Source organism: Aspergillus caelatus (genome assembly GCF_009193585.1).
Source record: "Aspergillus caelatus strain CBS 763.97 unplaced genomic scaffold BDV27scaffold_129, whole genome shotgun sequence".
Classification (NCBI taxonomy): domain Eukaryota; kingdom Fungi; phylum Ascomycota; class Eurotiomycetes; order Eurotiales; family Aspergillaceae; genus Aspergillus; species Aspergillus caelatus.
Window position 1 is genome coordinate 1 of NW_022475392.1, and position 20,735 is coordinate 20,735.

General features: G+C 48.6%; 9 protein-coding genes across 9 annotated transcripts; 3 read left to right on the plus strand and 6 right to left on the minus strand.

The window, feature by feature from the left end:
* Positions 1-1,050: 1,050 nt before the first annotated feature.
* Positions 1,051-3,095, minus strand: BDV27DRAFT_130818 (cleavage polyadenylation factor subunit CLP1). The gene is made up of 4 exons (XM_032067502.1): positions 2,877-3,095; positions 2,017-2,779; positions 1,129-1,956; positions 1,051-1,070 (listed from the first exon to the last, which is right to left on the minus strand). The coding sequence occupies exons 1-3, from the start codon at positions 3,012-3,014 to the stop codon at positions 1,181-1,183; spliced, it is 1,677 nt and encodes a 558-aa protein (XP_031925927.1). The 5' UTR covers positions 3,015-3,095; the 3' UTR covers positions 1,051-1,070; positions 1,129-1,180.
* A 638-nt stretch (positions 3,096-3,733) lies between these two features.
* BDV27DRAFT_13584 (uncharacterized protein) lies at positions 3,734-5,886 on the minus strand. Its single transcript, XM_032068637.1, has 5 exons — positions 5,488-5,886; positions 5,165-5,373; positions 4,912-5,074; positions 3,913-4,855; positions 3,734-3,858 (listed from the first exon to the last, which is right to left on the minus strand). Exons 1-5 carry the CDS (start codon positions 5,546-5,548, stop codon positions 3,834-3,836), a joined length of 1,401 nt encoding a protein of 466 aa, XP_031925928.1. The 5' UTR covers positions 5,549-5,886; the 3' UTR covers positions 3,734-3,833.
* A 1,049-nt stretch (positions 5,887-6,935) lies between these two features.
* On the plus strand, positions 6,936-7,810 carry BDV27DRAFT_146593 (rho GDP-dissociation inhibitor; the record flags this gene model as incomplete). The annotated part of the gene is made up of 3 exons (XM_032070603.1): positions 6,936-7,026; positions 7,239-7,610; positions 7,680-7,810. The coding sequence occupies 3 exons, from the start codon at positions 6,936-6,938 to the stop codon at positions 7,808-7,810; spliced, it is 594 nt and encodes a 197-aa protein (XP_031925929.1).
* A 325-nt stretch (positions 7,811-8,135) lies between these two features.
* BDV27DRAFT_13621 (serine/threonine-protein phosphatase) lies at positions 8,136-9,612 on the minus strand. Its single transcript, XM_032068712.1, has 3 exons — positions 9,271-9,612; positions 8,971-9,204; positions 8,136-8,897 (listed from the first exon to the last, which is right to left on the minus strand). The coding sequence occupies exons 1-3, from the start codon at positions 9,284-9,286 to the stop codon at positions 8,185-8,187; spliced, it is 963 nt and encodes a 320-aa protein (XP_031925930.1). The 5' UTR covers positions 9,287-9,612; the 3' UTR covers positions 8,136-8,184.
* A 353-nt stretch (positions 9,613-9,965) lies between these two features.
* On the minus strand, positions 9,966-11,365 carry BDV27DRAFT_130826 (M20 family metallopeptidase). The gene has a single exon (XM_032067503.1). It carries the CDS (start codon positions 11,305-11,307, stop codon positions 10,048-10,050), a length of 1,260 nt encoding a protein of 419 aa, XP_031925931.1. The 5' UTR covers positions 11,308-11,365; the 3' UTR covers positions 9,966-10,047.
* A 742-nt stretch (positions 11,366-12,107) lies between these two features.
* Positions 12,108-14,963, minus strand: BDV27DRAFT_13640 (AP-3 complex subunit beta). The gene is made up of 3 exons (XM_032068758.1): positions 14,808-14,963; positions 14,585-14,742; positions 12,108-14,517 (listed from the first exon to the last, which is right to left on the minus strand). The coding sequence occupies exons 1-3, from the start codon at positions 14,845-14,847 to the stop codon at positions 12,217-12,219; spliced, it is 2,499 nt and encodes an 832-aa protein (XP_031925932.1). The 5' UTR covers positions 14,848-14,963; the 3' UTR covers positions 12,108-12,216.
* Positions 14,964-14,982: 19 nt separating this feature from the next.
* BDV27DRAFT_13639 (uncharacterized protein) lies at positions 14,983-15,936 on the plus strand. The gene has a single exon (XM_032068755.1). It carries the CDS (start codon positions 15,193-15,195, stop codon positions 15,856-15,858), a length of 666 nt encoding a protein of 221 aa, XP_031925933.1. The 5' UTR covers positions 14,983-15,192; the 3' UTR covers positions 15,859-15,936.
* Positions 15,937-17,680, minus strand: nuf2 (kinetochore-associated Ndc80 complex subunit NUF2). The gene is made up of 4 exons (XM_032068749.1): positions 17,497-17,680; positions 17,167-17,427; positions 16,178-17,092; positions 15,937-16,128 (listed from the first exon to the last, which is right to left on the minus strand). The coding sequence occupies exons 1-4, from the start codon at positions 17,596-17,598 to the stop codon at positions 16,015-16,017; spliced, it is 1,392 nt and encodes a 463-aa protein (XP_031925934.1). The 5' UTR covers positions 17,599-17,680; the 3' UTR covers positions 15,937-16,014.
* A 170-nt stretch (positions 17,681-17,850) lies between these two features.
* On the plus strand, positions 17,851-19,449 carry BDV27DRAFT_130829 (translation initiation factor eIF2B subunit alpha). Its single transcript, XM_032067504.1, has 2 exons — positions 17,851-17,931; positions 17,988-19,449. Exons 1-2 carry the CDS (start codon positions 17,885-17,887, stop codon positions 18,952-18,954), a joined length of 1,014 nt encoding a protein of 337 aa, XP_031925935.1. The 5' UTR covers positions 17,851-17,884; the 3' UTR covers positions 18,955-19,449.
* The last annotated feature ends 1,286 nt before the right edge of the window (positions 19,450-20,735 follow it).

A 20,735-nucleotide genomic window follows, 5' to 3' on the forward strand; every position in this document is an offset into this window, starting at 1 on the left:
TTTTTATTCTTTTCTTTTCGTTTGCTCTAGTGGTGTGGACTTTTATAGAGGGGTTTGGTGGTGGTTTGGTTTTGGTGATTCTATGTATGGATGTATGAGGTTTTGGTTCCGTTGGTTGGATTTAATCGGTGATTGATAGCGATGACCTAGCGCTACTGATAAGGAGGCGGTGTCGTTTCGATTTGGTGATTGATGATGTATTGGAATGTGTGCGTGTAATCCGTAAGGTGGAATGAATCCCAGACACTTCTTCTTCCGTGGTCCCTGACAATAATAGACAATATTAGAATAAGAATGATAAGAATGACACGCAGAGAGAGAGAGAGAGAGAGAGAGAGGTTTAGAAGTCAAAACCTACCAAATCACCAGACGACTGCAATGGGTCCCCCACGGGTAAAGAACTTAGCGTTTCGAATTGACTCGCCCCGTTGACGGCGCAGTTCACGCTCCCGAGCCCGAGCCCGCCGACCGCGGCGTCGCTGGGCTTTTTTCTGCCGGCGTAGTTGGGGGTCCGTGATGGGGAGGAGCCGCTTGAGCCAGTTCATTGTATTTATACTATATTTCGTGGTGGTAGTAAGAGTAGTAGTAGTAGTAGTAGTAGTAGTAGTAGTAGTAGTAGTAGTAGTAGTAGGAGGGTTGGATTCGGAGTTATATTGTTCCCTTGTCCTTTTCCGGTGAGGATTATGGTATGGAGTTTTATGATTACTTATTTACTTTTCGTACGAGGGATTACGCTGGTGCTTATATATGTATGTAGTCCGGTAGTCCGTAGTACTTCTGGAGCATGCAGCCTGTTAGTGGCTATGTTGTATTTTGCCCGAGGGGGGGGCGCCAAGGACACCGTGCGGTTTAGTTAGATGGGAAAAGTTGTCTGATCTCTATCTGCTGACCTCATCTGTTTCATTTTTGGTTTGCCCTGGAAGTGATCGGTGATCATTGGGCGAGGTTGACACTAAAATACACACCCAACACACCAACAGCTACTGGTATCCTGATAGGCTGGGGGTAAAAGGTACCATGACTGGTCATTTTTAGTACCTGTAAACGTGACTATGCATGTTGATATTGTGCTTCACTCGGCTATAGACTCGTAGATAGAACCATGGCTAACAATCATTGAACCAGTGCCCACCCGACCGAACTCCAGTACTGATGAATTATATACCTATTAACGACTACCTTATCCAACCAATCCCACCACCTCTCCGGGCCACTTCTTTCCCCAGACGATTGCCCGCGGGGGCACTCGTCCGCCCACCGGAGCTAGAGCACGAATCTTGCCCTTCTCGCTGTCCACTTCGGCCACGTACAGGAAGCCCATTATACTGGCGTCCCGCACGTCAGCCGCACTGGCTGTGGTAGGTGCGTTGGTGATGGCGATGAGAGAATTGGCGAGTGTGGATGGTGCAGGGGGTGAGACTTTCTTCAACGGGACATTCGAAGCCACGGCTGGAGTAGCGCTCTCGATGCTGGAAATTATACCGGGTAAAGGTGTAGCTCGAGCAGGCTCATCTTGCGGGGCCTGGCTGACCTCAGCGTCATTACCTCCCCCGGGGAGGAACGAGTCACCGGCTCCGAGTTGAGACGGATCATACTCGTCTTCGTCTTCCTCTAGCGATGCGATGGTATAATTGTAGATACCCAGCGTGTTGAAATCAAGCTGTTGGGCGTGTGGGGATAGCGTTACGTTTGTAGTGGACGATGCTGAGAGCGAAAGAGCGGCAGACGCAGTGGACGGGATAGGGTTTCCAAAGAAGTATGTTCGGATTTGGGACTCGCGTATTCCCTTCATAAATGCTGCGTCGCGATCGACACATCCACCGGATTTAGAGAGCTTCACAACTGTGATGCGCTCATCCGAGGCGACGGCAGAAGCGCTCGATGTCGGCTTGTTATCGTAGTTCTTCATCATGAGGCTGTATAGTCGTTCCGAGCCAATGACAAGGATAGTAGTAACTGTCATCTGTCAGTGCATGCACACCTTACACAACAAGTGAATCAAGCAAAAAGACGTACTCGAAAACTCCGTCACGATGTGGTTGATCATCTCGAGACTTCCAGGTTTACCCTGACTTAAAGCCCCGGGCGTGTCCACAATAATACCCGTTTCCCTAGCCTCCTCATCCTCCGCCATGCGTCCCATCACCGACAGCGCCAGCCGCGACACAATTGGCCGGTAAACAGACCCCTCCGCCTCCAGTGGATTCTGCATCGGGTAAAAGTAAACCAAAGGCAGCTTCACAGGAACAGCACTGGGTCCAGACATAGGACTGCTCCCCCATCCCTCCTCAACATCCATCATCGTGCGGAACGCCGTAGCCGTCAATGTCCCGGGGACACTAAGCATGCCCTCGGTCGGATCCAAGTTGACAACGATAGGCTGCCTCTCCACCTTCGTAGCATACGCCGTCAGGATCTTTGCAACACTCGTCTTTCCCGCATTCTCCGGACCGAGAATCAGCACACGCGGACCGTCTTTCCCTGTCGCTTTCGCCTCCTGGCGCATCGTCTCCAGTGCGAAATGCACATTGGCGTATTCTACCATTGGCGTCTCCTCTGCCGTGTACTCGCTTTGACAACCTCCCGCACCGAGCCCGCGAGGTGCTGCGCCGCTCATACCACCTGGTGCCAACCCATCGACAGATGGCCCTGTATCCCCCGCGCTCACTTCCAGTGTGCAGCCATGCCAGGTGTATATAGCGCCTTTCGTCCCGGAGAAGGTGTATGTTTGAGATGGAGCTAGTTCGGTGCCAAAGAGTTCTGCGGTGCCGGCGAGGAGCTATGGTTACCCCTCCAATTGTTGGGAAGGACAGGTCAGCCGCGCCATCACTTTCATGTACGGGGGTCGCAACTTGGCTTGTGGTTGAGCTACTCACCTTGACTCGAATAACTGTGCCGAAAGCAACCTCAAATCTCCACTCGGAACCCTTCGACAGGCTGATTTGGGTCGGCGGTGCGGGCGCAAATTGGTTGTCTGCCGACGGTTGTGTGAGGTCTAGACCGGGGAGAGACATGGCATTGCTAGGATCAACCGATTCTATATTCAAAAACAAACTGAGAAGGAAAACGTGCTCTATTTCTTAACAAACCACGACAAGTTCGGGGAGCTTGAAGATCATTATCGAAGCTTAATGGCGGAGGTGACGGTGTTTATCATGTTTGCAACGGAAAAGGTCCAGAACTAACTTTACTGTAACGTCGAACAATCCTTTACTAAATGCGCTACTGTGGAGTACAGCCACCTACATTTACGGGGATTATAGAGAACGGCGTGAATAGAATACATGGCTACATCGTCTCATTTTTATTGCATTTGCATTTCACATCCTGTACTACCGAACCATAGGAGACCATCCCGAGTGCCCATCAAAAACCATCCGATGAATAGAGGCAGCGAAAAGAAACAAAGGATTATAGCTAGTATATCAGGTATCCAGGAAAAATAAGAGAATGCGCATGTAGAGAGTGTTTCGATCTCCAGGACCACCGGGCGAAATCAAAAAAACGATCAATAACAACCATTTCCGGGGAAAGTGCTCTCCTTCTTGCAACCAAGGCGCAAAAATTAGAAAGGGATAGGGTGTAAATACGATACATCAGGAAGCTCTGTGTGGGTAAAATCACAATGCACATCGAAGAGGGGGGTTGCAAGGAGAGGGTATACAGGTCGAAAGAACTAGATCTCTTTCCTAAGGAAAGGAGGGAACAATCTAGAACCTAAGGGGAGTGGATGAAGAGGTTTGGGAGAGATGTTCTTCGATGGAAAACGCGACGGTCAACTCGGGACAATTTGTTCCGTAGGAAGGCGCCCAATACAGTTCGTAGTAGAAGCTCTAAAAGAAGTAAGGAATCGAAGCCCTGGTGATGGGTTAGATTGGGAATGGACAATAAGGGGGAAGTCAGCCAACTTACGCAAGTGCAAAAGCAGCAGTGACACCGACAAGAGCGCGGTTCCTGACACGTTCACGCTTCAACTTCTCTTCCAAGACCTTTGCCCTCTTGGTGCGCAGGGCCTTTGCTTCTTCGTCCTCCTCATCATCACTGAGCGCTTCTTCGATGTTGCGCTTCCTAGCAGCCTTTGATGACGATGGCACGGGCTCCTCATCTGTGCTCTGAAGCTTGGCAGCCTCTTCTACCATTTCCTTGGCCTTAGCAATCATTTGTTCGGTATCTTCCGCAGATGGTGCATCAGGAAGGAGAGAAATAGGCACTTCCACCGAGACGGTGGTCTGGGTCGTTTGCACATCCCTGGCTTCGTCGGCATTAGTTTTAACATCCACTTTGACATTCTCCTCCTTGGTGTCCTTGGTCTCCACGACCTCCTCGACCTCTTTGAGCTCCTTAAGCCCCTTAAGCTCCTTCGCCCGGGCAGCTCTGGGTGTCTTCGTGGACTTTGGTGTTGAAGCAGACTTCTTAGGAGTAGGTGCCACTCTCTCTTCATCGTGTTCTACGCTGGGTTGGATGGTGCCATTGACCGATCCGGCCTCGGCTGTAGCATCCAAGGCAGACTGAAGGTTTGCATTGGCCTCACTGGTCGCCACAATGCTTGCCTCCTTCACCTCCTTCACGTCCTGAGCTTCCTTGGATTCTCTGGCTCTCGTGCTCCTAGGTTTCCGCGGGGAAGCGAGCTTTTGTGGGGAAGCGAGCTTTTTGCTGGGAGAAGCAGACCGGCCTCTTCGCAGGCGCGGCGCCGCAGTAAGCTGGGCTGGTGCTTCAATCGGAGGCAAATCAAATCGAGGAGGTGGGGTGATCTGCATGTGCTTCTTCGTACTGGATGGGGTCTGTACAATCTCGGTGGGATCAAGCAATGCTCGTACCCAATCATACATCTGATACTCCTTTGCTAACTCGAGAGCTAACAAACAAGTTAGCTATACACGTTCGCGGGTAGCATCAATTCAAGGGGCCTACCTAGGATTGGCGAGATCCACACATTTCCGGCAATTTCATCTTCGCTGGTTTCCTTACGAGCTTTCACATATTCGCGCTCAGACCGCTCCTCCTCCAATTTTGCCCAGGGGAAGGCAATCTTGAACATTCCGGTAGCGCTGACGTATCCATCTTTGCTCCGTCGCTGTTGGGGTTTAAAGAAGAGTCGGGTGTTAATTCTCGGTTCTATGCGATACCGCTACTCCGACAGATGGGCACAGGAAGAGCGACTCACCATCAAAAAGTACGTCTCTGGTTGTTGCTGAGTGTTGTGTGAAGGAAATATTTCAGAGCCTTTGAGGTCCCTTGGCAGTTTCACGCGCAAATGCGCATACTCAAAGGGTCCAAGGTTCTCCGGTTTCGTCGCATTCGACGTGCCGATCACTGTAGGCCTCACCGTGAGATTTGTTTTGCCCAATCGTCGGCACCGTAAGAGTTCCTCGTCTACCGTCGCGATGAGATGCATATGTCAGCCCAGGCGCAAACTTTTGAAGCCGAAGCACGATGAAAGATGAGCGAGCCCTGGGGTCGCGCGACAATAACGATGTCGGAACTTACAGGTAGGAGTCTCAGGCGGAAGGATATGGGGATTGTTCTTCTTGGGCAGTGAGCGCGCCATGATGAATGGTCAGGTTTCGTCAAGTATTAAACTAGAACGGAGAGTTGAATGTTGTGGCAGCAGTTTCCGAGGTGATTCGAAGCAGGATGCGACGCCAGAACGTCGGCCACGTTGCAGGCGCGTCTCTCGCCGCTTTTGTCGAGGGTTAAATGATAATACGTCACCACGTAGGCTGTACTGATGATAGAATCACGATCGACTTGGCGGACGATTTAACCTGTGGGACACAGATGATAGACCCGCGACAAGCCAGGTGATAACCGACTCGAGATCAATACGAGAATCGGTTAGTAGAGGAGGAAAATAATAAATGGAGGTGGAAACGGGGCGGGCGATTGCTTCTGTACGCCCAACGTACTGTATCACTTCCGTACTCAGTATTGAACTAATGGTGACAAGTTGTTCCCTCCACCAATGGCCATGCGTAGCAATCACGTGATTGTCCATCAACGGTAAGAATCGGCGGCTACCAGCTGATCCCCGGTATCTAATGAGAGCCAAAATTGGGTATGCCACACGTATTAGTGCCTTAGAGCCTGATCCAGTTGGTGGGAGATCCCGTTGCCCCGTGACGGGAAATACGTTGAGGAATTGTTCGTCACAGTTGTTTGATTGATCTCTTGGAGGGTTCGTCTGGTGGATGTGATGCAACTCTTACAGAAGCGGTTCCATCGATACTTTCTTTTGGTTATTTTTTCACTTCTTTCTCATTCAAAGCTCAGCCACATATCCATACAGGTGTTTTTGTTTACATACAAAGACTGAGGAAGTCTCCAAACAGAGAGAATTCAGGGTTATGAGATGGAGTATGTCTATCTTGACATCACCACTGGAGTTTTACGGATCCTCCCACAGCTCCCAATGATGTATTTACAGCACAAAATGGAATCCATCTTGAGATAATCGTTCTCCAACAAAGCCATTGACCCTGAACAAGAGAAAGATAGCGTTACTATCCCAAAGTTGGGACAAGGAAAAACGAGAGAATATTTCTGGATCAATGTCTTGGAAGATATTAATCCTTGGGCCGCTCACATTTCCCATCTTTCGTTCTGGGCCTCCCCTGAACTATGTCCACCGCCTTTCTTCCCACCCCACTGTGTGGGCTGAGAGCCAACGAATCCCCCACCGGTGCTTGACTACCAAAACAAAACCGCCCCTCTTAGTCTTCATTGTTGCTGCTGTTCTTTTTGCTACTCCCACCTAAATCCTTGCAGGGCCAAATAGACTTAATTTTGCTTGTGGATTCCCGTTGACACTGCGTATATCTCCCCTCTCTCCTCCCCGGATCTACTTCCTGTATAGAAGTGATCTGTCCTCAATCATTTAACTCCCTAAAGCTACATTACCATATATACTAATACCCCACCAAGCCCCTACCGACACAATGCCCGAGCACGAAGATGATCTCGTTGCCTCCAAGACCGAGGGTTTCAAGGTCGGAGAGAAGAAGACAATCAATGAGTACACTGAGCTTGGTATGTGGATCTCTCCGTCTATACTTGAATTCCAGATTTCATTATGCACCAACCTGCCTCGTGGCATCACCCCTTACCGTTATGCAAGAACGGGAGCTATAGAACTCCAAGGTTCCATTCCAGCTGCCACCCGTGCTAGTGTGACCATTTCAGCCCCTTCTACCATGCACGCATATATACGTACGCCTGTGCTAAACTTTGATCCTCGTCAGATAAGAATGACGAATCCCTAAACCGCTGGAAGGCCTCTCTAGGCCTTGCAACCGGTGCAACAATTGGAGACCCCAACGATCCCAGAAAGTGCATCATCAAGTCTCTCGCCCTGGAGGTGGAGGGACGTCCCGATGTGGTCATCGACGTGTCCGCGCCCGGTGCAGTTGATACTCTTAAGGACAAGCCATTCACCATCAAGGAGGGTGCCCACTTCCGGATCAAGGTCGTCTTCCAGGTGCAGCATGAGGTCCTGAGCGGTCTGAAGTACCTGCAGGTCGTTAAGAGGAAGGGTGTTAGGGTTAGCAAGGACGAAGAGATGCTGGGTAGCTATGCCCCCAACACCACCGACAAGCCCGTTTACGAGAAGAAGTGTAAGTTTGCTCCACATCTGGTACGTCTGCGGTCGTAATATGGGCGCTAATTACCGTTTTTCTTTTCAGTCCAAGAGGAAGAGGCCCCCACCGGATTTATAGCTCGTGGTCATTACAACGCGGTCTCGAAATTCGTGGATGACGACGACCACACTCACCTGCAGTTCGAGTGGTCGTTTGATATCGCGAAGGATTGGTAAATCTGACGGTTCCCGGATGAACCACGACTCTGTCATGACCAGCATTCTTTGAAAATTTGCAAGCGTTATACGGAACTGCATTCTTGGAATTTTTGACCTTCTCTCAGAGCTACAAGCCCCCTGACTCACTCTTGGGTTGTCGTATATAGGTCCTAATAATTGGATCCCCTTTCTATAAGCGCTCCTGACATACAAATACAGCATAGATATATATTGTCTTGTGTATTCATTTGTTGGTAGTCTTCACCGCCATTTGATCGCAATGCTGTCTATAAAATGCTTTGCCCATCATCTACCAAACTCCAAAAAAAAAAAAAAAAAAAAAAATTGCAGTGAATAAATGGAACATGAAGGAAAATAAATATAAGAGGGTATCACAAAAAGTAGTCAATCACCGGGTTCTGTCCGTCCTTATTCTGCTGCGCTTGCTGTTCGTTGCGATGGGCATCGTTCTCCGGAGCCGCGTCGAAGATGTTGAAAAACCTCTCGCCGGTATCGCTAACTTCGAGGACGCTCGCAAGGTTACCACACCGATAGCAGTAGTTCGGTGCACTCCACACGGTACTTAGCCGGTCATCGTAGAGAACCTGGTACCCCTCCTGACACAACTGGTGTGCCCGCAGAATATGGGACATGCTATTGACTTCGAGGAATTTCCGGACAACTTGCGCACCGAATGTATATCCAGCTCCCCTTGGCGAGAGGGAAAACTCATCACGTTCGGTATCCGGGTCGGACCAGACCAAATCGGCCATGGGGCCTTCATGAGGGATCTCACGAAAACGGTCAATGATCTTAATCTGGTCTATAGAATGGATGGAGGGGGATAGGCCGCCATGCACGCAGAAGATTTGATCGTTAATAACCACGCTCAGGGTGAGGAAATCGAACATATCAGTGAAGTAATGCCAGACGTTGGGGTTGCCGTATTTCCGCACACACTCAGTATAGAATCCGTAGGACTGCGTGACACCACGAGACTCGTGGTTTCCTCGAATAAGATGCACGCGATGAGGGTATCGTAACTTCAAGCAGACAAGAAGGGAGATTGTTTCTATACTGAATAAACCACGATCCACATAGTCGCCTGTCGTTAAAATCATGACATGTTAGTTGAATGGTTCGACCACATTCGAGATTTATGTAGTCCCTCAACTGACCTAGAAATAGATAATTCGTGTTCGGGCAAAAACCTCCGATCTTGAATATTTCAAGCATATCAAAGAATTGCCCGTGGATATCTCCCACTACTGTCACCGGTGCCGCAATATGAACCACATTGCTCTCTTTCATCAACAGCTCTTTAGCTTTGGCACATATTGCCTCAATCACAGAGTCTGCCAGCAGCTCCTTTCTATAGAGCCTCTCTATACACTCATCCAGGTCGATACTCGCTGCGACACAATAAAGGTCAGTCTAGGAGACACACAAACAAAGGGAACTGTTGTATGTTAACTTACCCGGTAAGCCAGGCATTGTGTTTGGATTAATCGAATGGGTGATTAGAAACACTACTATTTTGGTACAAGATAACGATGATAAGGCGAATGGGTCAAACTTCGAGATTTTTTGAGCGCGAGATGTCACCGAACGCGTCGGGATAGGGAGTGGGAAATCGTCTCGAGGAAGGATAGTATGTCTGTGTGAGAAGTTGTTGCAGTAGTTCGCATCATGACCGACAGATGCAGCAGGACGTATGTGAACGGTGCCAACTGAGCCCGTGTAGCTCAAGGGCTAAATGATGGCAGAAAGAATATCCAGGCAGTGTTCGGAACTTGTCATAAGGACTTGAATGGCTTTTCTTAGAAATCAATTCATTGTCGGGAAAGGATCTGGACACATCGGTAACCCTCAGTCATCACAATAGCGGTACCAATGGCACGCGGCGGCGGATCCAATTAATTTGAATTGTGCCGTACCACACCGCCTGTGTTTTTGAGTGGAGCCTAAAATGGATAAGTGAGCACGTGGGATCTCTCACCCTCAAGAGGATATACAGAGTACTTACGGAGTAGTTTTGAATAACCTCATCTCTGCGGAAGCTGCAGGGCTTTCGCTTTCTGAAATAGGCCTAGACCCCACGCCGCTTTTACTCCCGAGCGAGGATACGTCTCGAGGCATTCCTACAACATCAAGATATTAAAGCCAAGTGGGATTTGCCAATAAATTAACCATGGTGTTGTATTACTATCCTGATTTACCTCGTATTAAGAAATCTAGGGCTATAAGACATGCAATCAATTTTTCAAGAAAGTCAGGGCAGCAAGGCACAACGCATCCATTCCAACTCTCATTGTTGGCTGAATAACGGGCGCGAAAAGCGCCGAGTGGTTTCCTGGGATCTCTTCTGTGCGAGAATCTGCCTGTGCCTGATCCCAAAGTTCAGGATCAATGCCTCCTAGGAGCCAGAAACAGCTAGGGATCCCTCGGCAGGTTGCCAGCGTAGAGAAATCTTCGCTAATATTAGTTCGCGGTACGTCGTCATCGAAGTTGTCAAAGTGAGTCGCAAATGTTGCGGCAACTTGAGATGCAGCATCGTTGTCGTTCACGGTAGGTGGGAAGCGTCTCGTCGGGGTAAACACAGGAGGCTTAGGCGAACCACTCGCCGCACACTCGGCCTCGACGATACGCTGAATCGCAGAGATAATTTGTTCCCGAATCTCCAATTTAACAGACCGAAAGTCAACGCCGATCTCGGCCCTGTCGGTAATGATGTTCTCTGTCTGCCCAGCCTGGAGACTTCCGACGGTCAAGACAGCCAGGTCGCTTGGGTTGATCTCTCTGCTCACAATACCTTGTAGTCGAATGACAATATGTGCAGCAAGAAGCACTGGATCCACTGTCTGATGAGGCTGAGATCCATGACCACCACGCCCATAGACTGTGATCTTCATGCTGTCGGCAGCAGCCATGATAGCTCCAGGGCGCGAACCAACGCTTCCTGCCCGCATTCTCATGACGTGCTGACCAAGGACATAATCAGGAATTGGAACCTTGGAATAGAGTCCATCGTCAACCATAGCCTGCGCGCCTCCACCTCGCTCTTCGTCTGGTTGGAACAGCACAATCAAAGTCCCGCTCCATGCGTCCCGCATCTTTACAAGCGTCTCTGCTGCTGCTAGGAGACATGTAATATGCATGTCATGACCACAAGCATGCATCACTGGCTTTTCATTCCCTTCAGTATCGCGCATGGTGAGGGTGCTTGCATAGGGGAGCCCAGTCATCTCCTTGACGGGAAGTGCATCCATGTCCGCTCTCAGGAGCACAGTCTTGCCCTCGCCATTTCGAAACACACCCGCTAGGCCGTAGCCTCCGATATTGGTATGAAGCTCATAGACTTTCAGCTGGGCCAGATGTGCCGCGAGCTTTTCCGATGTAGATTTTTCTTGCCGGGAAAGCTCAGGATGCGCATGGAAATACTTGTAAAGGTCCTCGTAGGGAGCCAAGTCCAATGATGCTGCCGTGAGAATTTCTGACAAGCTTGACCGTACCATCTTGTAGAACAGCAATGTGTGGCAGACGTGGAAGGATGTATGCCGTGCAAGGGAGGTGGGGTTGCAGTGTATCGGAGTCTCCTGTAATATATAGTGTAGTAAATATATACGACCCCGCAAGCTTAGGGGCCAGGCCGGCCGAATGGTCATGTACCGCTTATGTAGAAATCTCCTATAAAAGGTACCTAGGTTTACCTTTAAAAATAATTTAATAACTGGTAAAGGCAAGACTTTGAGATTGTAATTACTTTACAATTATTAGTTTCTTTAGTCCTAAGCGTAGTTGAGGTCATTATCTTTTATTATCATTGGAAAGTAGAGATATAGAGAATATATAGAAGCACCAATCTGTCTACAATCTAAAACATCCCTACGATATCCTTCACAATAGTGTTGTTCTTCTTTAGTTGCCTCTTGGCTCTCTATAATACAATCCATATGACTAGGATATTGACATTTACCAGCTTAGGAAGTACCTCACTGGATGGATGGTGTCCGACCTTGGAAGCACAAAATTTAGCATGGCATATATTAAGTTATACAAACATATATTCCAAGCTGGTGACATTTTCTAAAGGAGTGCTAAACTACATAGTACATCTTGTGCAGAACACCATATAAAAATAAGCTGAACGCATTGATAATTCCCCTTGATGCAGGGAAGCTGTGATAGAAAATCCGGTCATTAAGTTGTAGGATAATTTAGTAAAAATGATTGTAAAGTCATTGTACTATTCACAAGTACTTGAATCATCTAGTCAGTCATTCTCTTGTAACTATTTGTTTGTTTCATTTGTTTAGTAACTTTGAAGGGTTCTATGGGTCTATGACATTGAGATTATGAGCAATGTTCTATATATATAGTATATCTATGGTAAGGTTCATGTAGTTCCAAATGTCCCCGAATCATCAAAGAACATCCCTCGAGGATCCCTGAACATGCGTACCACTCTGGGTTAGGAGTTGTCTTGCTTCTTCACCATCATCCGAATCCGTCTCTTCTTCGGTTTCTTCCTCTTCCTCGTCATCATCATCATCATCTTCTTCTTCTTCTTCCTCATCAGTCTCCTCATCAGTCTCCTCCTCGGAGTCTGTAACCTCTTCCTCGGAGTCTGTTTCTTCTTCAGATTCATCGTCCTCTAACCACTGATCGAGAGTCTTATTCTTCATTGCCGATGCTGCTGCTGGCATGCGCCCATTCGGTTGTCTATTAGCAGCTGCAACAGTGTTCTGGTGCTCACGTAGGGCTCTATCAAGTCGTTCACCTGCAGTCGCAGGGGCTTTCTCTGTAAGCTCAGCTTTGACATCTGGTTCCCGGAGGCTGGGATCAGGTTCTTTTCCTAACTCAACCCAGTCAGGGAGACTTTGGTAGCCTATGAGACCATGGGGTCCCGCGTCCGGACCAACAATCAAGGTAGAAGAGCCGATCAAAAGATCCTTTCGTGTCTCTGATGGGCTAGGGGCATGCGGTACTGGTTTCGGTGCGAGGAGCAGCAAGTTCGCAAGCTGTGTAGAAGAAGGCGAAGCAAGAAGAGATTTGTATAGTCGAGCACGGTCACGTAGATCATATGAAGTGTCATATCTAGCAAGGAGGAGAAGGTATCTCCAAAGAAGAGTAACTCTATCTTCCTCCGGCTCAGATTTCTGTTCATCAAGGTTGTTTTCTTCATTTTTCTCCTCGTCCTGATCATCGGTCCACTCATTCTTATACTGCTGTTCAACCTTGGGGCTTGCCGGAGGTTCCTCCTTGGGGGGGTTCCTTAGAAGATGGTGTAGATACACCTTAGCCCCTAAGAGAACAATCTGTTGTTTCACGGCTTCTGCCTCATTAGCGAAGTCTTGCACTAGGATTCGCAGAACATCTGGTGCAAAATTCCTCTCCGGTTCTGTACCCGCATATTCTCCGACTAACCATACAATAGTCGCCCTAGCATCCGGGTTATTCGTCAATCCGAGGTGTTTCACCAACTCAATGACCGTTTGTTCATGCGAAGCTGGGTCTTGCTGGATTAGATGTCTGATCACAGTCAAGGATTCCGACACTAGATTGTCGTCCAGGCTAATAATTTGGTTGAGCAGTAGGCGAAGACAATGACCAGTCGTGCTAGGGTCACTTTGTGCACAGCGTCCGATTGCGCGAACGCTCTCGCGCACCAGCTCGGGATCCGTTCCCTGAGAGAAATGTTCGAGCTCGCTAAGGATCACGCCCTTCAAGTGCAGACCACAATGAGGGAAAAGAATCGTAAGAACCTCGAGTTTTAGACGCCAGATATGAGGCGGATCTGAGGCGTGGACGAGGAAGTGAGAGACATATTTTCTGAAAGGCGCGGGATGACGCAAGCAAACAGCAACAATGTTGTAGAGCACAATATGCTGCACATCCTGAGGGCTTCGGAGTAGAGCAACCAAAGGACCAACAACAGCAGCAAGGTACTCTGGCGGAGCGAGATACAAGAAACAACGAACGACATTCACAATGACTGCGGAATTGCGATTCTGTAAAAGTAGCCTGCAGGAGCGTAGAAAAAGCTCAAGATCAGGATTCACTATGGGTACTTCGTATTCCCTGCCACCCTCGTCATCCCCCTCTTCATCATCGTAAAAGCCCTTTGACACCGCTTGTTTAACTTTCTCAGTTTTGGGGGGGAAGCATTTTCGGGCATAGATAGTCAAAAGACGTAACGTTGCGATCTGGCCCCATTCATCCATATCGACAAGCTTCTTGACCAAGCCGCGGTAGTGCTTGTGGATAAGATCGATCCTATCGGGACAAACTTCTAAGAAAGCGGAGACAGCCGGCCCAGCGACGAAATACTGAGTATCACCTAGCAGCGTAGACAGGTAGCCTATTAACTGCGGCAGAGTGTTCGGGTCCAGGCGATAGCACTTCGGAATGGCCAACGCAGCTGCTTTGCGGACATGCGGGCTCATGTCGCCGCAGCCCCGCTTAATTGCAAGGGAAACGATCTGGCTGATCACTGGCACTCTGATGCCAGACATTGTGCGGAGTGCCATGGCCCGCACCTGGGGGCTTTGATCCGTAAGCGATTTCTGGATCGTGTTGATGGACAGGAGCGCGAGATCGGGCTCGGCCTCGGCGTGGTGAACCAGGTAGATGTAGACAAGCTTCTTAACCTCGATATTCGTATTTGCGACATTCTTGACGACTGCCGAGAAGAAAGGAAGAGAGGGCTCGGAGCGATACATCAACTAATTAACAGAAGCAAGGTAATGTCAGCAAAAGCACTGAGTCAGTCAAACCGGAGCTCTTCCATACCGTGATCACCCTGCGCATGCCATCTAGGACTTCCCGATCATGACGACTATCGAGTAACTTTTTGATGTGTGAGGTGGTTACGTCGCGGGACGTAAGGCCTGTACTGGAACCTCTGGTCATTGCTGCGGACTGAGCTGCTTCAAGAGTGAGCTCTCGAGCTACAAACAGTCAGCTACCCAATTTGGCGGGATTTATCGTGAGAGGATAACGGCGTTTCGATTACCTGTTTCCAGCATCGAAGATATCCGGGAGATAGTCTCCATCTTAACCCCAAGGCCCTCTTTGGGCCACACACTGAATATCTGGTTTGGAGGGGGTGTAATGTCCCTGAGGAAGAGAAGGTGGTCGGAAGAGTTGAGAGTTTGCGGCGGAGAGTGGGCAGGTGACGATAAATAGCACCTAATGGAACTACTAATTAAATGAACGCTGCCCGTCTCCCCGCAGCTCCCCAATTCAACTTGCCAGCATCGCGCGACGCACCATTAATACTATTAAACAATGTCTTTGCTTAAGGTGCTTGAATGAAATTGTTTGTCTCTTTTAACCATGACGACGTGCTTCAGCCCATCAGCTACGGTTAGCCTTTCATTCGGAAAATCATTACAACCATGATATCAGCCCGCCAAATATATCTTGGCAACTGGGTGACAGACTTGATACAATACATTCTCGATCATGACGCCAGCCGAACAGTACTAATCATTTGTTCGACACGGGATGCTTTTCTCAAACAATTACTCGCAATCGCACGCGCCCGTTCAAGCGAGACTGCGGAAAGTCATCCAATCCTTACAAAAACTATTGGATTACTCTCAGATTCAAACAGGATCAAGGTAGTCTACTGTCCGACATTAGAGAATCTTCGAGCTTATCTCTCTGTGCTACCTTTATCTGGCGACCTCATGCAAGGACCTGTCACCGAAGAACAAAAGACACGGAAGCCTTTAATGGCCATTCTTGACCTAGTAGCTTTGCATATGCAAACTTCGGAGTTCTCTGCTCAGGGATTATCCAGGACTTTTGCGAACGCCGTTGAGGCTGCTTCAAGGGAGGGAATGAATCTTGTGCTTTGCGAATGTCAAGATGCTGCAAGCCATGATAGCAATGAACGCGGCGAGGTATTGTGGTACACTAATGTCCCATTGCTTAACAGTTCAGTGCGAAGGGGGGAAAGTGCTTGGCTTGGACGCAGTGTGCCTGTGAACAGAGTCGCCCAACGATGGTTCGAGTTCAACGAATCAGGCCGCCCTGCCCCAGATACCATGCATATATGAAAGACACTAGCATCAGTGAAGTCAAGAAATGGATCAAAATAGTGTTGTGTTATGGAATTATGTTCTATCGTTCTTCCAGTGTAAAACCGCAACCAACCGGGTATCCTAGAGCCGACCGTATAACTCCTAAAAAATAAAGAAACATGACTCCGTAACTCATATACACTTTTCCATTTCAGTAATGTAAAGTTTGATATGCGATTCCAGCCTCAAATACTCATCATGGGCACTTTGAATTTCGCTTTCGATGTTTTCCTTGAGGTCCACCATCTGATGAGAGTTAGTCATCGGAACAACCACGAAAGGGTTGAGATCATACCTTTTTCTCGGTTTGCTCAATTCTAATCCTCCTTCTCTCCATATCACGCTGCTTTTCCGCACGCTCTTCACGAAGCTGTTTCTGAACCTCCCGAAGTTCCTCCATCCGCGCCTGCGCTGCCTCTGCCTTCTCTTGCGCGTTCCTTCGCAGGGTTTCAATCCTTTCATTCCATCTTGCTAGTTGTCGCTGCAGCAACTTTTCAGTCTGTTCTACTTCTCGGACGCTGTTCCCTCGTTCTGAGATCGCTTCCTTGTTCCGAGATGCTCGTGATTCTTCCTCCTCCTCTTTCTGCAGCTCCACAGATATGTCTTCAAGAAGCCTGACGCAAGCCTGGACATCATTGCTGACGACAGTGAACGTATCTGATGAAGTTTGAAGTGCTCTAGCCCTTTTCTCCATCGCATCGATCTGAGCCTTCTCACGCAGTAGATTCTCTGACAGCTCAGTCAAAGAGGCCTGGAGACTGACCGGACTTTCCATGGCATATGGCCGGAGCTTCTCAACCTCTTGTCGGGTACGCACGACTTTCTCGGTCTTCTCCTCTAGCTGCGTTTGCCGTCTGGCTTTATCTGCCTTGACTCGTTCCAATGTTTCAGCAACCCGCTCCTGGTTTCGTCTCAACTCGAGTAGTCGCGCTTTTAATTCGTCGTTTCTCCTGACTTTCTCTTTTACTTGTGCTTCGTTGGCCCGTAGATTCCGCCGCATTTCTTCCAAGCGTTGTTCCATCTCCTGGTTCTCTGCATATAAAGTATCAATCCGTGCCTTGGTCTTCTCTGACTTGTTGAAATGCTCATCAATGACGGGGGTTTGAGACTCGCGAAATCGAACAAAATTGATAAGATAAGAGAATATCTTGACCAAGCGATCGTGCGTAGGCTTTGTTAGGTCCGTAAAAGTAAAATCATTGACCCCGCACTATATTGTGAGACGGATTAGCTGTGGTCACTAGATAAATAGACAATGGCAGTCCTGGCAAAGGCTTCACCCACCTCCATCATAAGCTTTCTTAAGCTGACGAAGAATCCCATGAGGTTACGTGTATCGGTGGGAACAATATCGGGAAAGTCTCCGCCAACATCATCCGCCGCTGCGCGCATTGCAGGCTCTACTGCTTCATGGGTGATGTTCATGAGGAGCTCAGCGAACCATTCGAATACCATCTGGATTTGTTGGGGGTTCGGCTTGATAAGGTCTGCGGCAGTGAAAGGTATGCCGATATCGTTAATACATCCTGCAATCTCCTTATCGGGCTATCCTCACTGTTAGAGAATAATTGCATTTATGGGTGGATGGCTGCTTAAGCTAAGCCATATACTAACCAGGCGCATCAATGCATCGTTCTCATCTTCCTTCTTGCGACCTCTGCCGTGATGCTGTTGGGAGCCACGAAATTGCTGGCTCATTCGATGATTATAAGCCATAATCTCAGACAGACTTCACTCTGTACTGGAGTCTGACAGAAACGACACGGGACGGTAAAATAATCGTGGTGGTAGGTTGACAATGTGCTATGTTATGATGATTGTTTACCGCCAAGGGCCTCGCAGGGCAACCAAACAGGACTAGCGCGAGCTGAGAGGGGCATCAATGCAAACAGCACAAACACTACCCACGTCGCTTTCAAGGTTTCGATGACTCTTCGCCATATTGAGTTCCATTGCTTTTGAACAGACTATCAAGTCACTAAGTGTTCTCCAAACAGTCATTATGGCGTCCACTACGCCGGCACCATCAGAAGCTGCTAAGCCCTTTGAGTGAGTTCCATGCACTGCTAACCCTTGAGTCTCGCAATAGGCTAATCTGTCGCTAGCATTGTCGCAACTTACAATGAGTTGCTGCGCTCGGATCCGGACTTGACAATGCCAATTGCTGCCATCGAAGCTTTGGTATTACTTCTCACACACTCTCCTTCGTCAACGATATCAGAAACCCTCGATTTACTCGAAAAGTCTACCACCCACCTGAAAAAGTCAATCCCTAATCCCATTGGTCTCTCAGCTGGAACCGATCTCTTCCAACGGTATTTGATTACTACGCTACAGCGACCTGGTCAACTAGGGCCCGCTGGAGATTTCAACGCTATCAGAGCTCATCTTCTCTCGAATGGTCGGTTGTTCATCAGACGTGCAAAGGAAAGCCGAGACAAGATTGCTGCGTTTGGAAGGGGCTTCGTTCGGGATGGCAGTACAGTATTGACAAACGGTGGATCCCGAGTCGTCGCTTCATTATTGCAGAAGGCCGCTGATGAGAAGGGTGGGCCTTCTGCGGTGCGTTTCCGTGTCATTTATGTCCTCTCTCCCGCTAAGGACTCTTCCGCAGAGCCTGAGGGTATGGAAACAGTGCGCGCACTGCGCGCAAAGGGTGTCCCTGTGGCTACGATCCCTGAATCAGCCGTTGCCTACTCCCTTGGAAAGGCGGACATTGTTATCGTGGGTGCAGAAGGTGTGGTGGAAAATGGAGGCATTGTGTCTCGCATGGGAACCTACCAAATCGGTCTTCTTGCCAAGGCTATGGCAAAGCCTTTCTACGCCGTGGCGGAAAGCCACAAATTTGTCCGACTGTACCCGCTTGGGCAATATGATCTACCTATTGAACAACGTGTGATTGACTTCAACACTGAAGAAGATATTACTGATGGACACAAGCCACAGTCGGTAGCTCATAGTTCGGATGTGGTGGACTTCACGCCACCCCATCTCATATCCGCCTTGATCACAGACAGTGGCGTTCTAACACCAAGTGCTGTTAGTGAAGAGTTGATTAAGATCTGGTTCTAAAAACTTTGAGAACTATGAGGTATAGATGTCGCCAAGTTGGGATACAGATTCGGCGTTTGAGCTTAATGATGTACCCCGCTTCACGGCAAGGAACAGTGTGATTCAACGGAGCTGAGGAACTCCAGCTGAAAAGGACTCAAGTCTGAGCTATCACCCAGTGGATCGGTTCAGGCTGACTCGGTGTGCAGCACACCGACTACATGTGTGGCTGTTCAATAGTATTTGTCTTGTCGGCAAGGCGTGGAAACCAGGCTTCCACAACTCGTTCGTCACGCGACTGGGCACATGTGATCTGTCTTATTTTAAGGATGCCCTCCGAGTACTATTGGAATGAGCAAGTCGGAAAAATTGATGCAAGGACGGCGAGTCGGGTCTTGTAGGCGCTGGTGGAAGGAAACTATTATGCCATATAGAAGCATGGCCTTCATACGACCCACAAAAAAAGAGCAACATGATGACTTGATTAGAGAATAATGAACTTGAGAGAAAATGGATTCCATTTCAAAGATGATCCACACCCCCCCATTTTCACCCTTCTCCAGTTCCCATAGCGCTATATACCCGAACCGTTAGGGCTTGCCCCTAGAAGCGTAAATCTGAAATATAAATCATCACACATCTCAGCGTTACATATCGTATCCCATCCAGGATATATCATATCTCATAAACGAACCACCCCTGATTCCACTCATGCGTCATAAGACAACCATGTCCTGCAACAACGGTCTCAACATCACCAAGACATTATAAACCGACAGTCGCACATATCCCAAACCATCCGTTTGAGATGAACCGCCTCGTACCCGATCATCGTAGTGATAGTCAGGGGTCCTCCTCGAATAAATGTAATCGGACTTCAACTCGGCTCGAATCCTGATTGCAAGAGAGCACAGCGAGTGACTATATCGACAACCCCGTGTCGATATCTAAAGCTTGCATCATATTCATATACGATGTCAAACGAGGGACGTTTTAGGGGGTGGGGGCCCCAAAGAAGAAGTAGTAGATCGATCGAGGACTCATCATTTTTGCCTCCCGTTTTTCTTCCCCATGTCAATTTCATCCGTTTGCTTGATCGACATTTTCCGCCGTCTCGGGTTCAGTTCGCGATGCGCTTTAGGTACATGCCCTGTGCATCAAATCTCTGTAGAAAGGCAAATGCGTAGAGGAGTAGGTAGCCAAAGGCCACGAATAGCCATAGAAATGCCATGGTCTTTTGCACTGTGTTTTAAATTATTGGCTAAGTTCGAAGTACCTCGACTATGTGATGATGATATGTGCACACACCCGAGCAATGGGCGAGTATGAACAGAAAATAGGACGATTGTAAGTCCAGCAACTACGACGTTTACGGGAGGGATCCGGACTTTTAAGTTGATGTGTGCTTTGGGAAAGAAGATTATTGGCATGTGTTCAGTTTTTTAGTCAACCAGTGTCCCTGATCAGGCAGTCAGGGCAGCCATTCTCTGGCCTACATTGTCGCGGATCCCTGCAACAATCGGAGGGAGAGGGAATGACCTGAAAGCGGGGTTATCTTTTTTCTTGACTCCAAAAGTAGTACTAGTACTTTTCTTCGGGACAAGCATGAGGTTGTGGTTCTCCTGGGCCAATAGGATTGCTAGATGGCCTTTGATTGAACTTAGATTCATGCAGTCGGTGACTTAGGATTAATGAAGTGGCGATGTATCAACTGGATTTTCCGATCTACAAGAGTATATTTTAATGATACCTCTGATCGGCTGATTCTTCAGTCGTAGGCCAATAGATGGGGTTAGACTATG

Coding starts and splice junctions, on each gene's coding strand:
- BDV27DRAFT_130818 (XM_032067502.1), bottom strand. CDS start 3,014: ATGTCTCTCCCCGGTCTAGACCTCACACAACCGTCGGCAGACAACCAA. Junction 2,780..2,876: donor GCACAGTTATTCGAGTCAAG/GTGAGTAGCTCA, acceptor GGGTAACCATAG/CTCCTCGCCGGCACCGCAGA. Junction 1,957..2,016: donor CATCGTGACGGAGTTTTCGA/GTACGTCTTTTT, acceptor GACAGATGACAG/TTACTACTATCCTTGTCATT.
- BDV27DRAFT_13640 (XM_032068758.1), bottom strand. CDS start 14,847: ATGGAGACTATCTCCCGGATATCTTCGATGCTGGAAACAG. Junction 14,743..14,807: donor ATCTTCGATGCTGGAAACAG/GTAATCGAAACG, acceptor GACTGTTTGTAG/CTCGAGAGCTCACTCTTGAA. Junction 14,518..14,584: donor GCATGCGCAGGGTGATCACG/GTATGGAAGAGC, acceptor TCTGTTAATTAG/TTGATGTATCGCTCCGAGCC.
- nuf2 (XM_032068749.1), bottom strand. CDS start 17,598: ATGGCTTATAATCATCGAATGAGCCAGCAATTTCGTGGCTCCCAACAG. Junction 17,093..17,166: donor TAAGAAAGCTTATGATGGAG/GTGGGTGAAGCC, acceptor CTCACAATATAG/TGCGGGGTCAATGATTTTAC. Junction 16,129..16,177: donor TTGAGCAAACCGAGAAAAAG/GTATGATCTCAA, acceptor AACTCTCATCAG/ATGGTGGACCTCAAGGAAAA.
- BDV27DRAFT_130826 (XM_032067503.1), bottom strand. CDS start 11,307: ATGGTACGGTCAAGCTTGTCAGAAATTCTCACGGCAGCATCATTGGAC.
- BDV27DRAFT_13639 (XM_032068755.1), top strand. CDS start 15,193: ATGATATCAGCCCGCCAAATATATCTTGGCAACTGGGTGACAGACTTG.
- BDV27DRAFT_13621 (XM_032068712.1), bottom strand. Junction 8,898..8,970: donor CACGAATTATCTATTTCTAG/GTCAGTTGAGGG, acceptor TTTTAACGACAG/GCGACTATGTGGATCGTGGT.
- BDV27DRAFT_130829 (XM_032067504.1), top strand. CDS start 17,885: ATGGCGTCCACTACGCCGGCACCATCAGAAGCTGCTAAGCCCTTTGA. Junction 17,932..17,987: donor GAAGCTGCTAAGCCCTTTGA/GTGAGTTCCATG, acceptor ATCTGTCGCTAG/CATTGTCGCAACTTACAATG.
- BDV27DRAFT_13584 (XM_032068637.1), bottom strand. CDS start 5,548: ATGGCGCGCTCACTGCCCAAGAAGAACAATCCCCATATCCTTCCGCCT. Junction 5,374..5,487: donor TCCGCCTGAGACTCCTACCT/GTAAGTTCCGAC, acceptor TCGCGACGGTAG/ACGAGGAACTCTTACGGTGC. Junction 4,856..4,911: donor GTGGATCTCGCCAATCCTAG/GTAGGCCCCTTG, acceptor CTTGTTTGTTAG/CTCTCGAGTTAGCAAAGGAG.